Source organism: Choloepus didactylus, chromosome 23 (assembly GCF_015220235.1).
Source record: "Choloepus didactylus isolate mChoDid1 chromosome 23, mChoDid1.pri, whole genome shotgun sequence".
NCBI lineage: Eukaryota > Metazoa > Chordata > Mammalia > Pilosa > Megalonychidae > Choloepus > Choloepus didactylus.
In genome coordinates, this window is record NC_051329.1 from 10,231,053 (window position 1) to 10,253,670 (window position 22,618).

Sequence of the window (22,618 nt, forward strand, 5' to 3'; positions counted from 1 at the left end):
TACCCGCAACCTCCGGGCAGGAGACTCCAGGCTGACCCAGCCCCTCGTGACTATTGAACCCTGACACCAACCTTCAACCCCCAGGGGAAGAGCCAGGCAGAATCGTCTAAAATCAGACCCAAGACTGTTGGGTCCCAGGGAAATTTACCAATTGAAGAACCCAGTGTTACCTGAGGTCCCCACCCCTCCCTGCTCCCAACACTAGGGGAAGAAGGGGAGAACATGTATGGTAAGTTAATCCTGGGGCTGAATCAATGTATTCGAAGAAAAGAAAAAACAAAAAAAACAACCATTTATAATAGGGTTTTCATTCTGATCAACCCAACACCACGACTGTACAAAAAAACAGTTTTATTAGTTAATTGCCCCAAGTGCACCTCTGTTCATGCTCTGGGTGACAGCAGTTTCTCAGATCTGGCCCAGGGTCACTAGATCAACAAATAGGAAAACTGTTCTGCAAAACAGCAACTGTCAGCTTAAGGCATTGCTAACGTTGCAGAAAGAAGCAAGGTTACCACGGAAGTTTTGGACAGCCCAGGACCATTACTTCAAGGAACAGGAAACCCACTCTGCAAGGGCCACCCCACACTGCCATCTAACTGGGGAGAGGACCCCTTCACTCTGGGATGACGGGTCAGTCCTTTAAACTCATTTGCAACTTCACAGACAATTGTTGTGATTTAGAGCTTTCAGATTTAGAATTAGTTAGAAAAAAACACTCTTTGTCCCAGAAGCCCCACCATGTTTGTGAGCCTCAGAGTGCTCCCACCATCCTCCCTGGCAGGATGGGGGAGGATGGAGATGTATGGAAGGTTGGTCGGTCTTGGTTTGAAAATGGAAGTCATTACTAGAAATACGGGACGAGGAGCAGAGACCCCTGCTGCAATCATGTCCTCCCAGAGCGCGGGCTCCCAGGGTCCTTCAGTCCACCAGGAAGAGCTCAGAGCAGGGCTGGCCTCACTGCATGCCGAACCACTGCTCCTGGTCAGCCCACTGGGCCGCCTCACTGTCGCTGCCCTCCAGGTCCCCTTCTTCCCCACTCCCTTCCATGTCGTCCACATCCTCCTCCTGAGTGGCATCCGTGGGACTCTCCTCCTTCTCCATCTTCTGCATCCCCTCTAGAGACTTCTGGTCATTGGGGTCCAAACTAGGGGACAACAAAACAAAGGAGAGACCTGAATCTCTGCCTTGCTTCTTGCTGGCTGATTCGTCATCTCCCTGGCACAGCAGTGAAATGACCACACAGTCACAGAGAAACTGTAAAGCCTGGCCTCTCCAAACAACTCCAGGTTCCACAGGCTAGATCAAGAGAGTCTGCCACTAGAGGTGGAAAAGACCTCTTTTCCTTATTTTTAGAATTCTCAACCTTTTTATACCTATTACCCCTAGCATTCTGCTAGAGGAAGCTACCAGATAACACCAATGAAAAAGTAGCAAACAAATATTAACAGAAAAATTCAAATGTAATCTTTAAATATTGGGTTTTTGAGCTATAGAATTATAAAAGTTATTTTCTGTGAGTAAAACTGTTCCATGTTACAATATTTAAATTAAACACATCAGTATTTCAGTAGGCAACCAGAAGCATCATGCATATCATGGAACAGGATTTGTAAAACTCCTAGGTTAGACCCCAGGACCCTGAGGCTACCCCTACCTGGGCATTCAACTTTGGCAGCTAAGTGTCATTACACGTGCCAAAAATTTAGAGCCCCAAGAACATTTATTTGGCTCCTAAACAATCTCTCCCCTTGCTTTTGTGACCATCACCCAGTAGGTGTCCAATCCCTAGCAAATCCCACCTCTCATGAAAGTCTGGCATTTTATTGTCTCACTTGCTTCTTTCTGGGCTTCCAAAAAAACAGATAAAAACCATGTTGGAATCTATTCCCACTTAAAGAACTGTGTATTGACTTGTGACATCTTTTCTGAAACGTTTCATACAGCCTCCCAAACCCCCCGACACCCAGGACTCCCTGGCCTCTGGGCCCCCAGCTGGCCTTCTATGGATTTCATTACAGCATTTAGCACATGGTACCAATTAGTCTGCATGGCCGACTGCTCCCCAAGACTGTGATCTCCCAGATCACAGCATCCCCAGCGGGTACTGAGGTGCCAAGCACCCAACTGGTGTGCAACTGATGAATAAGAAATGGGTGTGATCAGACTCAATTAAAGACAGGTCTCTACTATGACCTTACAGACACACAGACAACCCTCAAAAAAATCACTTCTATGTTAAGTAGTAATAATACCACTATTTATTAAGTATTTACTTTGTACCAGACACAGTGGTAAGAGCTTTACATGGAATAATTATTTAATCCTCATTTAGTTATTTAATACCTAATAAAGTAGGTAGATATACTAAGAAATGTTAGTAACTTGCCCAAGATAACAGTAAATAGGTAATGAAGGTAGTATTCAAACTTCAGAGCTCAAGCTCTTCACTGTAGTAGGTAGAAACATGGGAAAGTACTTAACAATACTTTGATTTTAAAAAGTAGAATATAAAATATATATACTACTTATAACCCTATAAAAATATGTATATGTGAGGGCAAGGACAGGAAGATACATGATTGATATAAATGAAATCAGATGTTCTATAGTGGTGTGGGTTGGTTATGAGTGAAACAGTTCTTTAATGTTGCTAATATACTTTAAGGAAAAATATTTAGAAGTCATGAATTCACAAATAACTCTTCCAGCATTACTATTATTATTCTGTTTTCAATTCTGGGCACAGACTGTGTGTTTCTGGAACTCCTGCTACATAGTTCCACTGCCTCCTCTACCCCTCCTCACTGGCCTTTCCCCCCACGGGAGGCTACGTGCCTACCTTAGTGCTATACTATACTGGTCCATTGCTTCCTGATACTCATTGACAGCTACAAGGAAATCTCCTAGGATCCGATGCAAGACACAGTCACTCTGATTAGCTAGTGCGTTCCTCAGCAAAGCAATTCCATCTTCATATTTCTGTTCTCTGCCTGAAAAAAAAAAAACAAAAACGAACAAGCAAAAAACCCCTCATTTTCCGACTTCAGAACATTTTGGAAATATGCTCCTGTCTCAAGTCATATATACATAAACTGCTGTGATGATCACATCCGACACTCTATTTATAGAAGTCAAGAGAAGGATGGTGATGCAGGAGGTGAGAGCAAGCTTGTCTGCAGTTTCAGTTATGATTTTTAAAATATACTCTTAAAAATGAAGTTCAAATGAAACTTAGTTCAAATGAAAAGCCAAAATGCATTTTATTTGCCAAACCAGACCAAACCCAGGATTGATCATAATAGTGAGTTAAAAAAAAAAAAAAAAAAAAAAAATCAAGGGAAGTCAAAAGAGAAACCAAATGGCTCAAACTAGTTCCAACTAGCTAAAACCAGTTGTATTCAGCCCAAACGAGTTCAGGACAGCTAAAACCAAATCGAAGTTGAGCTGAACAGGTACCAACCAACTGTAGCCGGTTTGAGCCAGTCTGAAAAAGGTTAAAAGCTGGCCATCACCAATCCAAGCAGTTCTAAGCCAGCTGCATTTGGTTGTGCTAAATATAAACCAATTCAAGCAGGCTGCAAGAGGCCCCGGTCCGGTCATCTGTAACCAGCTGGGACATGGGGAAATCAACTGAGATCAGGTTTTCTAACAAAAATCAACAATGAACAGTTGAGAAAATAAGATACACTTACTAAGTAGTTCTGCTTTTTTCACCACGGCCTTAATGTAATCTGGCCTTTGGGTCAGGGCTTTATCTAATAAAGTCTTGGCTTTCTCCTGTGTGACTGGGTCTTCAAGACAAACAGTTGCTAAAAGGGTAAGGGTTTGTGCATTTGCTCCGAGAGTTTTGTATACATTGTTAGCCATCACCATTGCTTCACGAATACTGTTGGAGGCTAAGTAACATTCGATGAGACCTGAAAAAATCAAGCACAGAAAGACATTCAACCATATTACCATTCCAAGCCATGCTTCCATTCTGACAGCCTTCCAAATTGCAAACCTTCAAATTTTCAACAAAGGGCAGACGAGGGGAAAACTCTGATGGTGAGAATAGACTGGAGGGTGATGTTGATGGAATAGCTAAGATGGTCTCTTCCCAGAAGCACCTGAAGGATGTGGAAAAAGCCTGTATCGCACAAAGACACCTACAGTTAGTGAAGGCAACAAGTGTGTCTAAGTAAACCAAGGCATGCAGACACCCACCTGAAGTAGAGGAATAAGCATGACACTAATCATTAGTGGGTCGTATGGTAAGGAGATTAAAGTAGCAAGAGATGATGCTTCCAACAAAACCCAAGGTTTTGTTACCCCTTGACCATCATCAGTGAGCTGCTAATCTCCAGATGAGTTCAGTCACCTTCAGCCCAAACTACTACTACAAACTAAAAGGCCCCACCATCAGGCAACATAGGGAGAAAGGAAGCTTTTTCATTTGGAATATAAAAGTTAACTCAAATGGCACTTGCTGAGGCTTTCTCAGAACCCTACACTAGCAGGAAAGCACTTAATAAGATGGACCAAATATTGTAGCTCCTGCCCCTTTCTGCACCTATAGCAAGATGCCCCATTGGGTCAACTCAAGTAGAGTGAACCCTCAGCTATTCATGACAAGAAGTCAGGAAGAACAGAGAAGGAACTTATTGGCACAAAGCACTCATCAAAACAGAGAAACAGCTTAAACCCCAAACTCACAAACCCTGGTAGATTTTCTCTGCATACTCCTCCCACCTAGCACAGCCTTTATAATGCTCATGCACCTTCTACAACACTCTATGATTACTTAACCAGAAATTACCTCACTCTTAAAGGCAGCATGTTCGATTCAGGATAAGGTATTTTGCAACTATTTATTGAGTAGTTTTTCTTCCCTGCTAAAGTCCCACTGGAACTTCAGAAGGAAACGGAAGGAGGGCAGTCACTGCACTCCACTAGTAAAGGACTGAAGCTCTGCTGGAGGTTGCAGGAAGCACAAGAGGGCATAACTAGATTCACTCTGGTCCAAATCTCCAAATGGCAGCTTGAGTGAAGACAGCTCATGAAGGTTCACTGGCCAACTGGAGAATGTTCTCTGCCCCATCAACCCTAACCATCTTTGTTTCAAAGCACTGTGGTAGAGGTTTATCTGATTGCATCGCTGGGCTCTTGTCAGACAGGCATGCAGGAGAATGGAATTACTGTGATAAAAGCAGCTGGGAGGGTAAGGAAGTTTCATGATGAAGAATTTAATTTGAAATCAAAAGTTGGTGTTTGGTTTGCTGGGGTTTCTTTAGGAACAAAGACAATCCTCTTTCCCCCAAACAAATCCATAATAGGCATAGCTCTCTGGCTATATATGCAGATTCATTCTTTTCCCAATCTTCCAAATTTTATTTCTCAAATTTGAACTCATCTTCTTGTGAAGAGCAACTCACTCCTAGATGCCTGAGTTTATTTTTAAATTCTTATAAAAATAAGCTTTAGAGAAACTGCATCTTGTAAGATCTATTTTAATATCTGTGACTGAGTCACCAAATGTTGCTGAAGCTGGCACAGTTCCTTTGAACTCCTGGGGTCAGTTCACATGAACCTAAAATATTACATAACAAAACAAAATTTGACCCTGATTGTGCCCACTTTGGAGGTCACAATGAACAGACCTATTCCCACCACCAACACTGTTATATATGGAAGTGGAGTTACCCTAGGAATAATCTCTGTTCCAAGATGACAGTGAAAAACAATAAAGATATAACCGAGTGATACACCACAGTGCCTGTCACAGAGATCGTCACATTTGAGGGGAAAGAAAGACAAAAAACTACCTCGTCTACCCCTCACCAAAAAGGCAAGCAAATAAACAAAACAAAACAAAAATAAATAAGAAAAGGTGAATTCTGAAAGTTTTCTGAACTGAAAACCAAGTGATAGGCCTAAATGAATTTAATTGCTTAATGCAGTAGTTCCCAAACTTGTCTGCATACTGGCATTACCCAGAATTTTTACAAATTACTGATGCCTACTCTTTCAACCCCAGACAGCCTGATTTAAAAAGTGATCTTTTAAAGCTCCTCAGATTGTTCTAAAGTACAACAAAGTTTGGGAACTGTTGGCCTTATGAACCCTTCAATCTGACTGCTGTCACCACATCTACAGATTCACACTACTCACCTATATTTTCTATCTTACCTTCATAACAATCTAAGCGACAAGGTGCAAGCCGTATGGCCTCCCGGAAGTGGATTATTGCTTCTTGGACTCTGCCCATGTTCCTAAGAGCTGCTCCCTTAAGTAACAAAGCTTGAACACTATTACTGTTCAGCTGAATGGCCTTAGCTCCTAAATAGAGGGCCCGGGAATAACGTTTGCTATAGAAGCTATGACACCTGGAGGGAAAAACAACCAAAAGTTATCTGGGAGAAGACTACGAAGAAACTTCATCCAAGAAATCAAAGAGAAGGCCCTACAATGATCCTCATTATAAACCACATTTACAGCTTTAAACTAAGATATCAGTGAAACAACAAAAGAAAAAAAACCTACTATCATATTTATATTAGAGGGAAATCTCAATACGGAAGGGAAAACTTAGGGAAAAGAACCTGATAACCTGGATATGTTATAAGAGAGACATTCAAGGAGATTGTAAAGCCAGGTCAATAACAAAGCAGCATTTGTTTGACCCTGTTTGTTGATGGCTTACTGTGCACAGGCCCAGTGCTAAGCATGATGTAGTCACTATGTCAATTAACACTAACCCCTATGAAGCGGGGATTATTATCCCCATTTTCAAAATGACTAAACAGACTCAGGTAAATAATGCATCCAAAGACATAGACCATGATTTGAAACCAGGTCTGATTACTTCCTCAAACCACATCTCCCAAAGAATCTACTGAAAACTCAGGAAAAAGAGGATGGTAAAACATACCCAGAGACCACCCAGGGCTCTGCGTGCTGATCAGAAATATTGAAAAGGCGGCAGCCAAGGTTCTCCACGTCCTCCAGCCGCCCTTCTCGGGCCAGGAGGTAGCCATATACATCCATTCCTAAAAAGGAAGGACACAGTAAGAAGAGGTTCTGTGAACAAAAGCAGCAGGGGCTCTACATAAAGCAGCAGCAACCAGAACATGCCCCAGGATATCTGCCCTTGAGACTCTTGCCACGGCTCCAGTTCTGGCAGGGCCTGAGCCCCTTCCACCATTAGGAACGACTTACACTAGTACTTTTAGTTTCCTACAAAATGACTAATAATAAGGCAAAACCCATCCCAAAAAAACACAAGGGAGCAGAAGGACCTACCTCACAATTTGAAAGCCTGTTATTTTCAGGTACTGTTTATCTCTAGCCTCTGGCGTGATATACAACTATCCTAACTCATAACCAGAAAAGTCCCAAAAAAGGCATTAAATAAGTTCTCTCTTCCAAGAGCTCCAGGCAGTCGGGAGTACAAACAATGTGCTAAAAATGCTAGTTAGTCTCAGAAACACTGGCCTATTCCAGAAAAAGTATAAAGCTCTTTCTGGAATCTACTTCATTAAAAATCACCCCCTTTATTCTCGCTTGTTTTCAGAAATATTCTATAAAAAGGGCCCCTTGCTCTCTGCATCACCATCTCTTGCTAAAATTCTCCTCCATTCCTTGCTACCTCTTTAGGTTCCCATAAAAACTCCTCTCAAGCTAAGATTACTGCAACACTCCCTACTGTCCCAAGCTTGGGTCTGAGCTTTCAACTCTGAGTTGTCTACCGCCAGATTAACATTTCTACAACACCATTTTCATCATGGGTGCCTACGGCCCGGAGAAGAACAATCTTTCTGGGTCTGTTGCTTCATCTAGATGCTTGTGAAGGTCCCCTTCCTGCTCTGTTATTCTCTTGACTTAAAGGGCTACACGACTGTTTATTGTCATGCGGCCACATTTTTATAATGGCTTTTTCTGGTCTTTTACAAATGGACTTCAGCCTTTCCATCCAACTTGAATTCCCACTATTCCTGAGCCCAGCCCTCTGACTGCTCACTGCCAGTCACCAACAGCCATCCTTTGCAAGTATTCCTGCTTACTCCTTCAGCCACACTCTTTTTTCTGATCAATGATTTTTATTGTTGTTCAATCCTAAATACCTTCTTTAATCATCTTATCCCTTTCTTAGTATGTGTTCCCTTACTACCTTTTAATTGTACTAAGGACCCAGTAAAACAAAATTCCCCAAAAGAATATTAATGGTTCAAGGGATGCCATCCAAACTCTCAGGCACATCATAAATTTATAAATCACAAGCAGGGGCTATGACTCCCCAAAAGAAAAAAAAAAAAAAAAAGTAATGATCTATGGGGAGGCAACACTTGAATTAGAGACATTGCAGGATATTAAATAATAATCATAATAAAAGGCTACTGTAGTAAGTTGTACAAAACATTTCTATGAAAAACAGTATCAGGATTTCATGCTATATTTCCTCCCTATTGTCTCTGATCTGTCCCTCTACAGCCACTCCCACCCTGTCCCCAGAATTTTACCTTTTATCAGATAAGGATCCAACATCTGCGCCTGTTCAAACTTGAGGACAGAGTTTTTATTGTCTCCAGCTCTGAAGTAAAGATCTGCTAAGCTTCCCAGTAGCTCCACATTATCTCGCAATAATGATTTTTTCTCTAGTGAACTTGAAGACATTAAAAAGTGAACCTTAAAATCTATTATAAATTCTGTTAGTTGCTGAATCTGGGTGATGGGTATATGGACACTATTCTCTTTGGTATATGTATGAAATTTTTCATAATTAAACAAACTTAGAAGTCTATTGTGAAGGGGAAAAATGCTATTGTATATACTTAGATTTGCTTATTCTGTTTATGATTTAAAAAAGTGTTACATAGCATAGCGAATAAACAGAATAAAGGAGAAATCCTTCACTGCCTAGGATGAAAATTCTGGCTGCATTTTCTCAAAGAACATTACACAATAAATATAAATGTTAAATGTAAAGTCATTCCCAAGTGACAGCTACCTCAATTGGATGACTCTGCACAACACAAACCCCAGTCTCTTGTCCTTGAACTTTACCTGACTAGAAAGAAAATCACAGCCCTAAAAAGGCAAACCAGGTCAGATGCTGCTTTAAATAAAGTATGCTTCTGGGGCGTCCAAACAGATTTCTTTCCAGGCTCAAACATGGTACACTAAGAAGTCTGCAGTGTAAGGGTTATATTACTTTTTCAAGTACAGAGTTGAACTCAGTCTGATTTTACATTTTAACAGGTCCCCAACAGAGAGCTGGGACCATTCGATATATTCTGAGGCTAACAAAGCCCAGGGACAACTTCCTGCAACACTAAGAGATAAGCACCTTGTTTTTCTTACACATCAGACCTCAAGACAAGGAAATGGCCTCAAGAACACTGAGTTAACTTCGTGGCTCTCACCAGATGGTATTGATTGCTCTTGAGTTATCACCAGTGTGCACAAAAGCATATGCTTTGATCCACACAGAGAGCCAGTCCAAGTTAGGCACAGTCTGGATCACGTTCATTGTCATCGATGCCACCTCTGCACCTTTTACAGAAAGGGACAGCAAACCTAATTCAAAGGAAAGCAGGAGAGAGGTGAGGCACAGCAGAATACACAACTCAAGAAGCAACAATACCTCAGCAAGATACAAAAGACAGAAAAACCATCATTTAATATTTCTTGTTAAGTGAAGGAATATGTAACAGTCATAATCCTCTGGATGTGAAGCCTGGGCAACCTTTAAAAAATAAGGCTATTCTAATGCATGCCAAGATTGAGAACTACAATCTTAGGAAACATGCTAAAAAAAATAGGAAGAAAAGTATGTATACCTAGAATGGCATCAAGGGCTAACGGGCACTGCCTTAGCACTTCCTTGTAGCTGGTGACGGAAGGGCGCTCCTGACCAGCCTTCTTGTAGAGGTTTGCCAGCATCATATTTATCTGTAATAAACAAAAACGAAAGTGTATACTGCAAAGAAAATATCTCACATTGGAAAGTCCTGATTTTCATTACCAGCTATTATTCTACTTTTTGCTGGAAAATTTACCCACAGACCCATTCTTAAAGAAAAATTTACTACCTTACTTTACCTAGGTCCTCCCAGCCCTAATAGGAAAGTCAATTACCCTCTCACTTACCAAACCAAAAGGTCCAGTAACAGCTGGACCAAAGATGCTGCCTCCGGAAACTGGAATAACATTCATTTGAGCACAGTTACAGAATTCTAGTTAACTTTATTCCTTCCTGCTCTCAAGACAGCAGTTGAACTACCCCAGAAGTGCTCAAGTTTCCATATCTTAAACACAATTAATATCGAGGCATAAGAAAAGGAACTCCTGACATTGCTAGGCAAGAAGGATCAATAGAATTTTTCCCAAAAAAGAAACAATAGATGCAGAATGAAATACTTGGCTTCTCTTCAACAATTAGTCTGGTGGTTTTGACTCACAGGTACTACCTGGCTCATCGAAGGAATGCTACAAAAATCAGACTCTAACTGACCTATAGAGGTGGACAATGACCCAGAGATTAGCTACAGTATTTAAATCCAGTAAGTGCAGGATATCTGCATTTTTAGCACAATTCAAATCTATAAGTTAGTAAAGCTCTATTAAAATAACCCTTCCCACTGAAACTGTGTTCAAACTTGAACTTCCATGTAAGACCAAGGGAAGAGATGTTTATTTGGTGTAGGATCTGTATTTTCTTTTTTTTTTAATTTTTTAATAATTCAATTCTATTGACATATATTCACATACCATACAGTCATAGAAAGTGTACAATCAATTGTTCACAGTACCACCAGATAGTTGTGCGTCCATCACCAAAATTAACTTTTGAACATTTTCATTACCACACACACAAAAGTAATAAGAATAAAAATTAAAGTGAAAAAGAACAAAGTAAAAAAGATCACTGGGTGCTTTTTTTTTTCTAAACAATATAACTTCTACGGTCAGTTTGTTCAAACACTACATTACATGGAACTTTGAACAGGAAGTGAGCTATGGTAGGTCTGTATAAATTAGAATGAAATAGCAACACATCCTAAAGTAATTCGGGTGGAGAATAAAAATATATATTCGGGGCCCCCAAGAAGACCTGGTGGAGAATGCAGAGGTGTTGGACTTCCTCACCTGGATTGTTGCTGATGTTCTCACAAACGTTGCGGACTGACGGCTTGATGTGCTGAGCCCTCTGTCTTGGAGCTGGCCCCTATGAAGTTTGTTGCTGCAAGGAGAGGCTAAACCTGCTTATAATTGTGCCTAAGAGTCTCCCCCTGAGTCCCTCTTTGTTGCTCAGGTATGGCCTCTCTCTCTCTAACTAAGCCACCTTAGTGGGTGATCTCGCTGCCCTCCCCCCTATGTGGGACCCGACTCCCAGGGATGTAAATCTCCCTGGCAACGCAGGATATGACTCCCAGGGATGAATCTAGACCTGGCATCATGGGATTGAGACCATCTTCTTGACCAAAAGGGGGATGCGAAATGAAATGAAATAAAGCTTCAGTGGCTAAGAGATTTCAAATGGAGTCGAGAGATCACTCTGGTGGACATTCTTACACACTATATAGATAACATGGTTTAGGTTTTAATATATTGGAATAGCTAGAAGTAAATATCTGAAACTACCAAACTCCAGCCCAGTAGCCTTGACTCTTGAAGATGAATGTATAATAATGTAGCTTACAAGGGGTGACAGTGTGATTGTGAAAACCCTATGGATTGCACTCCCTTTATCCAGTGTATGGATGGATGAGTAGAAAAATGGGGACAAAACCTAAATGAAAAATAGGGTGGGATGGGGGGTGTGTGTGATTTGGGTGTTCTTTTTTTATTTTTATTTTTTATTCTGATTCTGGTTCTTTCTGGTGTAAAGAAAATATTCAAACATAGATTGGGGTGATGAATGCACAACTACAGGATGGTTCTGTGAACAGGTGATTGTACACCATGGATGATTATATGGTATGTGAACATATCTCAATAAAACTGAATAAAAAAAATAGATTGGGGTGATAAATGCACAACTATAAGATGGTACTGTGAACAGTTGATTGTACACCACGGATGACTGTATGGTATGTGAATATATCCCAATAAAACTGAATTAAAAAAAAAAAAACCTTCCCAAAACTGCAACAGGGCAAACTTGAGAAAGCCTAAAAGTTTTCAAAGAATGTAGAAGTTCAAAAAGAGCTGAATGATCTTCTTAACAGTACAAAGAGAAAAACACAATATTCCAATTTAAAATTAACAGATTTTAAATACAACACAGTGTTTGCCAGATAATTAACCTAAGGAATCAATCAACATGAGAACACAAAAGAAAAGTCAATCCCAATGTCTGCAACTGTCTGTGGCATGGTATACAATCTAAAACCCAGATATTTACTCATGAATGGCTCTGAAGATGAAGAACAAGAACATTTGTTCCAATTATAGACCTATAATATATAAAACAATCAGTATTGCATTAATCTACACTAATTCAACAATGAAATAATGCTATACTAGAGATAAAAGTATTTTTTAACTAGTTTCAGATTTTCCTTTTTAGGCTATTTTGAAAACGCAAAGGAAGGTACTTAAAGGAAAACTCCAGTATTAGTTTCAATACTGGAAAAGAATAAAAGGTGAAATTTAGTATCCTTTCTTGATTGCTTGTTATTACAAACCATGACTGATGGATGGACCATCTGTCTCAACAAATATCAAAATTCCCATTAAGCTACTTGACTATCAATTTGAAAGAATGAATTTCAAGTACTATCTAGTGAGAAAGTCTTTTTAAAACAGATCCATACCAGGAACATTATAAAACCATATTTCACCAGTTATAAAAACAAGCAGTGATTATTTTCTAAAAACTGAGTGAGATTTTATGTTGGTATGTTTACTCTTAAAAGGTAAACATTTACCAAGATATTATAATCTAACTGGAATTTTCCTTTAAAATGTGAGGGAATGTTTGGCAATGTTTACCATACATTAACAGACGTGCAGTTAGAGGTATTTTGACTCATTTTCTTGTCTTACACAGAGAAATCAGCTAACTCCCTAACAGAGAAGAAAGAAAAACGGTAAACATTATAGATTTATGCTTGAGGCACACATCTTTGCTTCTGGCTACAACAAGAGCCTGAGGGATATACAATCCTAAAAAACGAAGACTCCTCTGGTCTCTCTTAGAATGATGGCTGCAAACATCAAAGTGGTGCACACCACAAAACTGACTTTGTCATTATTTATTTTCCAAAAATGTTCCCCAAACTTCTGAAAATTATTAAGAAGAAATTATGGTACATTTCCAATAGGATGAAGAATAAGTATCAAAGTTTATAGTCACAATGGCTTCTCCCAAGAGGAAGACACATTGGGTAGAGCAACAGTCATTCTTCATATATGCCAAAAAATTACTCTTGGGGGTAAGAGAAGACTTTTATAGTTTATCAAGAATGCAATTTGGTATGTAGCATCCAAAGTTATTGTGTGCCGGTTTAGTCCATAATATACTTACAAATGCTTTTAATAGCAACCACCATATAAGACATACTGGGAGAAATAGCCTAGTTTTAAAAATCTCAGAAAATAAATAATTCCTGAATATCAGGAAGGGCTTAAATACATTCTCACCAAGTTTAACTGTTTACTTTCAAAACACAGCAACACTTCAGTGAAGTATTCACTAAAATATACCAGGTCCCAACTGCTAAGACCCCTTTTCTTTAGGGGAAGAGGGATATTCACAGTTCCCTAATCGGTACAATTCCTTACTGCTTAATCACGAGTTGCACAGAAGAGTTTACAATGAAGTGAGGGGGGCAGGTGATGTGAGAGTATATGTTAGAAGGTTAAATACTGATATAAATTCAATCCTAGGAGCAAGGATTCTCATTGTTCATCTAAAACAGACTTCAAAAAAAACTTTTGATCAAAGACACCGAATATAACACTCCTTACAGAAAAACACTTTAAAAAGTATTTTCACATACATGATCTTATTTTTATACAAGTCAGCAGAGAAGATATTATTACTCTTATTTTTAAAATGAGGAATAAAAAGCAAAGCTCAGAAACTGGTAATTGCACCCAGCTTGTATACTCTAAATTCAGACAAGATACCAGATCTTTTGATGTCAGCTAAAGATGCTTCTTTCTTCAATATAGAACGGTACTTTATAGAATATGGCCCAATCAAACATGAATGTATATCACACAAACCAAGTACAAAGGGGATCTTGTGGTCTTGCTTTAAAAAATAAAGGGGATATAAAAAACCACAGCCATCATCAAAAGGGGTCAGCTATGGAATGAAAAAAAAAAAAGTTCTAAAACAAGTGGTCTTGTCACTTGGAAGTGTTTTGCAAATCATTATTTCCTAGAGTATGAAATATCAAAGAATAGTAAGCATCGGTGGTATTTTCCAGCTATCATTCAAGGTTCCTAAGAAAAGTCACTCATCTAGCTACCTGAACACTCCCTGTTCATCCCATTAGGAGGGAAACAAAATGAAAGAGTCATGAAAAAAAAATGTTCAGATGGACTCCTGAAGGCATAGAGAAAATATGGGGGAAGAAGATTTGGAGGGTTGGGAAGGACAGAAATACACAGATTGTTTGTTGTTGTTGTTTTTACACAGATTGTTAGTTCAACTTACTTTGGGAGTTCTCTGCCTTGAAGGGATCCCGTCAAGTATAGCAATGGCATCTTTATCTTGTTTCAACATTGTGTAACATTCAGCCATTTTGTATTTCACTTCAATTTCAGATGGAAGACACTAAAAAGCAATGAAAACACTTCTTTAAAATATTTTAACAGCATGGCAGCTCCTCAAAAAGTTAAACAAGCAAACTGTTACCATGTGACCCAGCAATTCCATTCCTTGGTATATACCCAAGAAAAATTAAAATATATTCCATACAAAAACCTGTACTCAAAAGTTTATAGCAGCATCATTAATAACAGTCAAAAACAGGAACCCCAGATATCTATCAACTGATGAAAGGATAAATAAAATGTGGTATATCTATACAATGGAATATTGTTTGACAATAAAAAGGAGGAACTGATACACACTACCAACGGACAAATCTTAAAAACATTACAGTGAAAGAAACCAGACACAAAAGGCTCCACGTTGTATGATTCATTTACATGAAATGTCCAGAATAGGCAAATCCATAGAGACAGAAAGCAGATTAGTGATTGCCAGAGGCTGGGGAAAGGAGTGAGTAAGGAATGAGTGCTAATGTGCACAGGTTTGTTTTTTTTTGGGGGGGGGGAGGGGGTTGGAGATGATGAAAATATTCTGGAATTAGATAGTGGTAATAGTTGTATAACCTTATAAATGGTACACTAAAAGGACAAGTTTCCTGGTATGTGAATTTATATTTCAATTTTTTAAAAAGCCTCCTTAAAGATTAAATATATTAATTCATATGATAGGTTTAGCATGATGCTTGATATACTGAACGCTCAATAAACATTAGCTATCTTTATGAATGAACCTGTCTGGATGACATATGTGACTTCCATTCAGTATCAGAAAATAAGAGAAAATCCTTACAATCAGTTCTTTAATAACAGAAAACAAAAATAAAATAAAGTGAATTATCTATATGCTTAAAAAAAAAAGGAACTACAAAATTAGTGTTTTTTAATGTGGAAAAACACACAAAAAACATGGCCTATAATCTCACTCCTACTCTATTGACATTCATTTCAAATACATTAAGTTGCATGTATACGGTTAGCATATTTAAATTTAAAGAAAGATTCAAAGTAAAAAGTCAAAATTTCTCTCTCCCTAAAGCTTTCTGCCCTTAAATTTATTTCCTTCACACATAAACAAAATCTTTTATGCATATTGTCCAGATATTTTCTGCATACACTAGGATATACTTATAAATTCATATACTATCCCCTCTAAACAAAAAAGGCATCAAACATAGTACTTTATACCTCATTAATATACAAAAGAGTTCTTTCCCAATCAGCAAATATACCTCTATCTCATATTTCATTGCTTATATAGTTCCATGATATTCCATTTTATAGCTATACTATAATTTAACCAGACCCTTGTTTCCAGTTTCTTACTATTTTAAACAAGGTGACAATGAGCAGCCTTGGGTCACACCTTGTAAACCTACTAAGTCTATTGTTAGGGTTAATTTCTAGCAATGGGATGTTTTGGTCAAATGGTGAGGACATTACAATTTTTTCCTTTCATTTATTTAACTACTATTTATAAAGCAGCAAAAATTGTCACAAGTTCCTAAATTATTTCCTATAAATTTTCCCAGGTATTCACAAGCCTAACAATTGAATGAAATTTTAAAAGTTGTATTTCCACTGAAATTATAAGCATGCCTTAAATTTTGAGTTCTGTTTGTATAATAGGGAGACAATGCATGACTTTGGTTAGAATCCAGATAATTCATGTTTCATTCCATTTTCAGATTCATACATAAAAAGTGAATTTTGTTCTTAGACCTTAATGCTTGACTGGATGCATTCTTGCATTTAAATGTAGCTTTTTATCTTTACTCCTCCAGTCAGATCCCCTTTAAAATTATTTTTATTTTACCATCTTCTACATCTGATCACCCATCTTCTAGATTCTTTCAGTCTCTCTCAAAATAATTTCATACTGCTATCTCCAATTACCTGACTTTGTGGAGCAGACGCAGAATTTCCAGTTGAAGGTCTCACTTTTGAAGTTTTACTTAGGGCTTTCTTTTGCTGTAAAGCCATGGTATACTTACTCACAGCATTCCGATATTCCTTATCATGAAACAGAGAATCTGCATGATACACCAAAAGCTGGTACTTCTGGGACGGGGAGAATAACTCACTACAAAAGAAAGAAAAGTACACCCGCTACATGGGCTATTTTGAAACGTTAGACAGAACACCCTCCTTAGTGTCTACGTGTGCCTAGCACAAAGTCTCACATAATGTTAGTTTACAAAAAAGTCAATGTACTTTAAATGCTAGTCCCTGAAGTGAGAGGCATGAGAGTCACCTCTATGCTAATGTGGTCTAGGACACTGCAATAAATTGTTGTTTTAATACACTTCAATTTTTCCTTTACTTACTATAAATGTAATGCATACCTGTAAATCAATAACATAGATACATAAAAGGGAAAATGCAATAAGCCTTTCCCTCCCCTCCTTTAATCAAAGCCCTCTTAATTTTAGTGTAATATGTAACTGTCCATAATTTCTTATGTTAACATCAAGTTTTAAGAATAATATGGCCAAAGGAAAACAATTACAACGATTTAGCTGTATACCAAAGAAGGGTTAAAGGAACTGAAAAACAGAAACCTCACCCCTGAATCCTTTTTAGGAAGAGATTGAACATAAAGAGGTTTGGGGATACTCGAAAACTCTTCAATGACTAAGGAAAATGCCACAGGCAACAGCCTTGTTTGATAAGATTTTTATCTTTTTAAAATATAAAAGTAAATTTTATTAGGACTAGAATTCTTATTTTTTTGAGTCTCAGGGGTTTAAGAACAGCATAAAGGAACCAATGTCTCAAACTTTTTCTTTAGCTTTGAATATTGCTCCCAAGCATTCTAACTGCCTAGAAGCTGGCCACCACACTTAATGGGAAACTCAAATTTTTACTCTCCAACCCCAACCTTCCCCCACTACTGCCCAAGTTCAGAGGAGCTTACATGTTCCTCTGTGATGGGTGGAAGGTTCAGCCTCTTAAAATGAAACAGTGAGAGTGAGTGAAAGAACTTTATAGATGGTTAATTTCTCACAATTGAAGGCATAATCAAGAATAGATACCATTTAACTGAAACTGTGGAATTGTAGCCTACAATATTCTTTGACATTTGCTCTCTTAACTACTTGTTAAATTGTACTTGGAAAGTTATCACTTTTATGTATATATGTTACATTGTACAATAAAAAATATGATTAAAAAAAAAAATCCTGACGGGCAGGGTCTTTTAGGATCTAACCTGCATGATCCTCATCCTTCTGAGTTGGTACAGTAGAGCACCGTACCAGAAAGGGTGAGGACACGAAGGCCCATAAGCTAGGTCTTCTCACCTCAAATCAAATAGCATAGATCAGTATTCCTCAAAATCTTATTGTAAAATATCTAAAAGAGTAGAAGAGTGGCAATAATGTAAAGATGTCCTCCCCAAGCTTGAAATTTCAGTCATGTTGAGGATTTTAGCTTGCAATTCCATGCAAATGATGAATTCTACTTTATAATAAAAATCTGTTTGCTTTAATGTTCAAAAATAAATAAATAAATAAATACAGAAAGCAGATTAGTATTTGCCAGAGCTTAGGGGGGTCAGAGGGGATGGGGAAGGATGCTCATGGAGTCATTCTTTTGAAATGAATGACACCAACCCTTCAATGGGACTTCTTTCTGGATTAAGGAGAATGTTCTGGAACTGAGGTTGTGGTGATGGTTGCAGAACCTTGTAAATAAACTAAAAAACACAGGATTGTACACATAAAAGGATGAATTTTATGAAATGTGAATTATATCTTAATAAAAAATCCTAAAAAGCAAAAACAAAAACAAAAGGATAGATAGACTAAACACTGAATATACAGCTACAAAGGAAATTCAAGGACCAAAAAGTACAGTCCAGATGACTTAAGATCCCTTCTAACTGAGATTCTATGCATTTAGTGAGAAATAAAGAACTCAGAGAAAGAACAATATATCACTACACACACAGAAGTCATTCAACTATTTATATAATGTAATATACACACTTACTTATACATGCAAGGATTATCTCTGGAATAATACATGAGAAACTTAATAGCTGTTGCCTCCAGAGAAGGGAAATGGTTCAGAAGTCAGGGACACACATTAACCACCTGCAAACCCTTTCTATACTATTTGTATCTTTTTTTAGCCGTGTATTTCATATTCAGTAAGATGATTTAAAATATAAATGATAAAGGTCAGAATTTAAACACCTCTTGAAACTAAGAAACTGCCAGTCTAATCCAATATGAAGCAGTCTGGGCTATTTAAACTTAGTCTAGCCAGAGGACCAAAAACTGCTTCCAACGATCCTGTAACACCTTCAAGAACCCAGAGTAATGACCGATTGTTGCATAAATCCCCAATGGTGTAAACCACATGCCTTGGCAAATCACTGGAAACCAAATGAAAGGTTCCAGAACAAACATAAGAGGTCTGAAAGAGACCAGGGCTCCTTGCTGTCAGCACTAAGTGGATGGCGGCAAAATGATGAGTCTCACACAGTGAGGTCCCAAACACACTGATGGAAATGAAACGGGGAGCAGGGGCTGCACTGCATACACTTAGGGCCTTTTCTTGCTGACCTAAACAACTTCTAGGGCAGGCCAACTGCAGTGACTCCACACTGAAGAGAACATTCAAGTACAATGCCATTTAGACTCTGGTGGGTCAGAATAGACTAGTGTCAGTGAGGCCCAGGGTCCAATCTTGGCCCCTCCACTTCCTAGATGTTTGAACTTGGACAAAGTATCCCACCTCCCTGAGGTTGTACCCACTTCCTTATGACAGTCAAGAAACACATGTGCTTACTGCCTACCAGCACCCTTTTGGGTGATGAGGATGCAGCAGGGAACACAACCGATGAGACACCTAACCTCATGGTTCTTACTGTCCAGCAGCGGAGGCAGATACAGATGAAATAAAGAAATAACTTCATCAGGTGGTAAAAGCCATGCAGAAAATAAAACAGGGCAAGGAGATAGAACAGGGGCTGTTCTGTGGCTGGAGAAAGGCTCTTTAGGAGAGATGTCTGAGCTGAAGCCTGAATGAGAAGCAGCTCTGAGGTGAGGACTCCAGACAGCAGGGACAGCAAGCTCGGGGTGGTCACCTAAAAGAATGACTAGCCAGGGAGCTGGAGGGCGGTTGAGTGGAGCAGATGACACGATGTCTGGTCTTAACGGCCATGGGAAGGAATCTTAATTTTAAGAGCAATGGAGGCTTTTAGGCAGGGGAGTAACCTGCACGGAATTGGACCATCGGTTCATACTTAACGAGACGCCACAAACGGAAGCTCTGGAAACACTGAAAGGGCCAGGCTAGTACATCTCGGACAGGACACAAGCACCACCACTCCCACCCGGCAAGGGAGACTCCCGTATTGCGGGGCTTGCCGAGACGAGTGAGTGGACCCCCCCCCCCGACACCCTCAAAGGAATAAGTCAATCTTACATGGGGGCGAAGGTATAAAAACCAGGAGGCTGGGCCCCTCTGAGCTGCAGCGAGAGGGAAAAGGTCCTCTGGGAAGGAGCCGGGACAGGAGGAATCAATCCAGGGACGCGACAGCCTCTCTGCTCGGCGCCAGGTGCCCGGGAAAACCCTTCGCTCCCAGGGTTTGGGGAGGACCCTCAACAGGGTCGTTCTCAGAGCCGCCTGCTTCCCACTCCTCCAAGCCGCTGCCCGCAGGGACCTCGTCTCCACGCCGGGGACCACGCAGGCGCCCAGTCCAGCCGGCTCGCCATCCTAAGCCGGCTCCGTGCGACGAGGCCCTCGCTGACCCCTGAGCCCGGGCCGGGCCCTCGGCCCCTCCGTCCCGCCCGTCCCCAACCCGGCGCCGCTGTCTCCTCAACTCACGGGTTGTTGTTACTCATCGTAAGTAACAAGCTGCTGAGCAGCCGCACGTTGGAGTGCAGCCCCGCGGCCGCCATGTCCCGGACGTGGTCTATGACATTCATCCTGGCCCGCAAAGCCGCGGGTAGCGGCGACAGGGGCACCGAAATCCCGTAGACGCTCTTCAGGGAAGGCTCCAAGATGGCAGCCTCGCCGGGGTCCATCGGGTCCGCGGGCGGCCCCGCCCCCAGGAAAATAGGCGACCACGGAGGTGCCTGAGTGAAATCAAAGTTCCCTGCTTGCTCCTGCTGACTGTGTGGGAGAATGGTTTGGGTTCTTTAGTTTCTAAGCAAAGATAATGTGCACGTGCCAACCAGCAAACTTTATAGACGGTTTAAAATGGGTTTGGTTGGACAGAAGCTGCCTCAATAGGAATGTAACAGAGAAATTAAGATTAAACAAATAATTTTGATGACTGAATCTTCATATAGATGCCTTTTTCATCCTTTTCAGTGTATTGTAGAATAGCCAAAAGGAAATACCTGAAATTACTGAAACCCCCTGAACTGCAAATTGTTAAAACTGTAACCGAGAAGTTAGGATTCAAGGACTGATTATGATTACTGAATCATTATATCGATTTTTTTTTTTTTTCCACTTTCTGGTATATTAAAGTAGACAGGGAAATAACTGAAACCTGAACTGTAATCCAGCTGCCTTGATCTCTGATAATGATTCTATAGCCTTTATGGTGTGCCCTTGTGACTGTAAAATCCTTGTGACTAACCTCCAACTTGTACCCATTTACCCAGTTTTTCGACTTTGAAGTTTTTTAATCACTAAAGACAGCCCCTAATGTTTGTTAATGAAAGGTCTTAGGTCAGCCCAAAACTAAACCCACCCCAAGTCCAAAGTTATCTTGATAACCAAAGCAGTATCTAACCAAAATGGGCCCACCTGACATACACAGTAGCTTAGGCTTTAATCTGCAAGTCATCTATGCCTCACTATAATACTAAAAATCACACCCATCGTCATATTAAGGCCACCATTTTCTTACGTACATTATATGACTAAGTGTGTAATCAACCTGCACATGCTTGATAATTAGATCACCTCTAACTACTTCATCTGGGGCCATTTTTCTCATTGTCATAAAACCTGCCCATCTTTTGATACTATAAAACTATCAGAATCATTGCAGTTCGGGGAGACAGATTCTGGACCCATAGGCCATCTGTTCTCCTGCTTCCTGCCTAGCAATAAAAGTTTTGCTCTCTTAGAAACCCCGGTGTCTCAGGAATTGGTCATTTGAGTGCATTGGGCAAAAGAATCCACTGCCTTTTTCTGGTAACAAACACTTCCTGACTGGCCCTGCTTGTACCCCCTTATCCTGTTTTACAACAGTATGGGGGAGAGGGCTGCATCTGTTTGTTGTTCATAAAGAGGCTGTTGCCTTTGGGTTTTAATTCTTGTCTGGCATAGAAACACTCTGGTGGATTTAAGTTTCTGAGAGAGAAAACTTAGTGAGTGAATCTTTTATAGAATCTCAGGTAGGGACCTAGGTATTTGGGAACTATTTTTGGTAAAGGCATACCATGCTGTTTTGTCTACTGTGGCTTTATTGTAGGCTTCAACTTCAGGAAGTGTAAGTCCTCCCACTTTGTTTTTCTTTTTTAGAATATTTTTAGCAATTTGAGAACACTTTCCCTTCCAAATAAAATTGATAACCAGCTTTTCCAAGCCTGCAAAGTAGGTTGTTGACATTTCAATTGGAATTGCATTGAATATGTAGATCAGTTTGGGTAGGATTGACACCTTAATGACATTTAGCCTTCCTATCTATGAACACAGAATATCTTTCCATCTCTTTAGGTCCCCTTCTATTTCTTTTAGTAAAGTTTTGTAATTTTCTGTGTAGAGGTCTTTTACATTCTTGGTTAAGTTTATTCCTAAGTGCTTGATTTTTTAGTTGCTATTGAGAATGGAATCTTTTTCTTGAATGTCCCTTCAGTTAGGTCATTTCTAGTGTATA

The 22,618-nt window shown here is 39.6% G+C and overlaps 1 protein-coding gene across 2 annotated transcripts; it reads right to left on the reverse strand.

The window, feature by feature from the left end:
• Positions 1–334: 334 nt before the first annotated feature.
• ANAPC7 (anaphase promoting complex subunit 7) lies at positions 335–20,807 on the reverse strand. 2 transcript variants are annotated; one of them, XM_037817187.1, is made up of 11 exons: positions 20,608–20,807; positions 16,666–16,852; positions 14,654–14,773; positions 9,822–9,933; positions 9,405–9,558; positions 8,502–8,644; positions 6,914–7,031; positions 6,172–6,368; positions 3,696–3,920; positions 2,843–2,993; positions 335–1,147 (listed from the first exon to the last, which is right to left on the reverse strand). In XM_037817187.1, the coding sequence occupies exons 1-11, from the start codon at positions 20,805–20,807 to the stop codon at positions 958–960; spliced, it is 1,797 nt and encodes a 598-aa protein (XP_037673115.1). In that variant the 3' UTR covers positions 335–957. The 2 variants fall into 2 exon arrangements, with proteins under 2 accessions (XP_037673115.1, XP_037673117.1); XM_037817189.1 differs by lacking the exon at positions 20,608–20,807 and adding an exon at positions 20,206–20,556.
• Between the last annotated feature and the right edge of the window lie 1,811 nt (positions 20,808–22,618).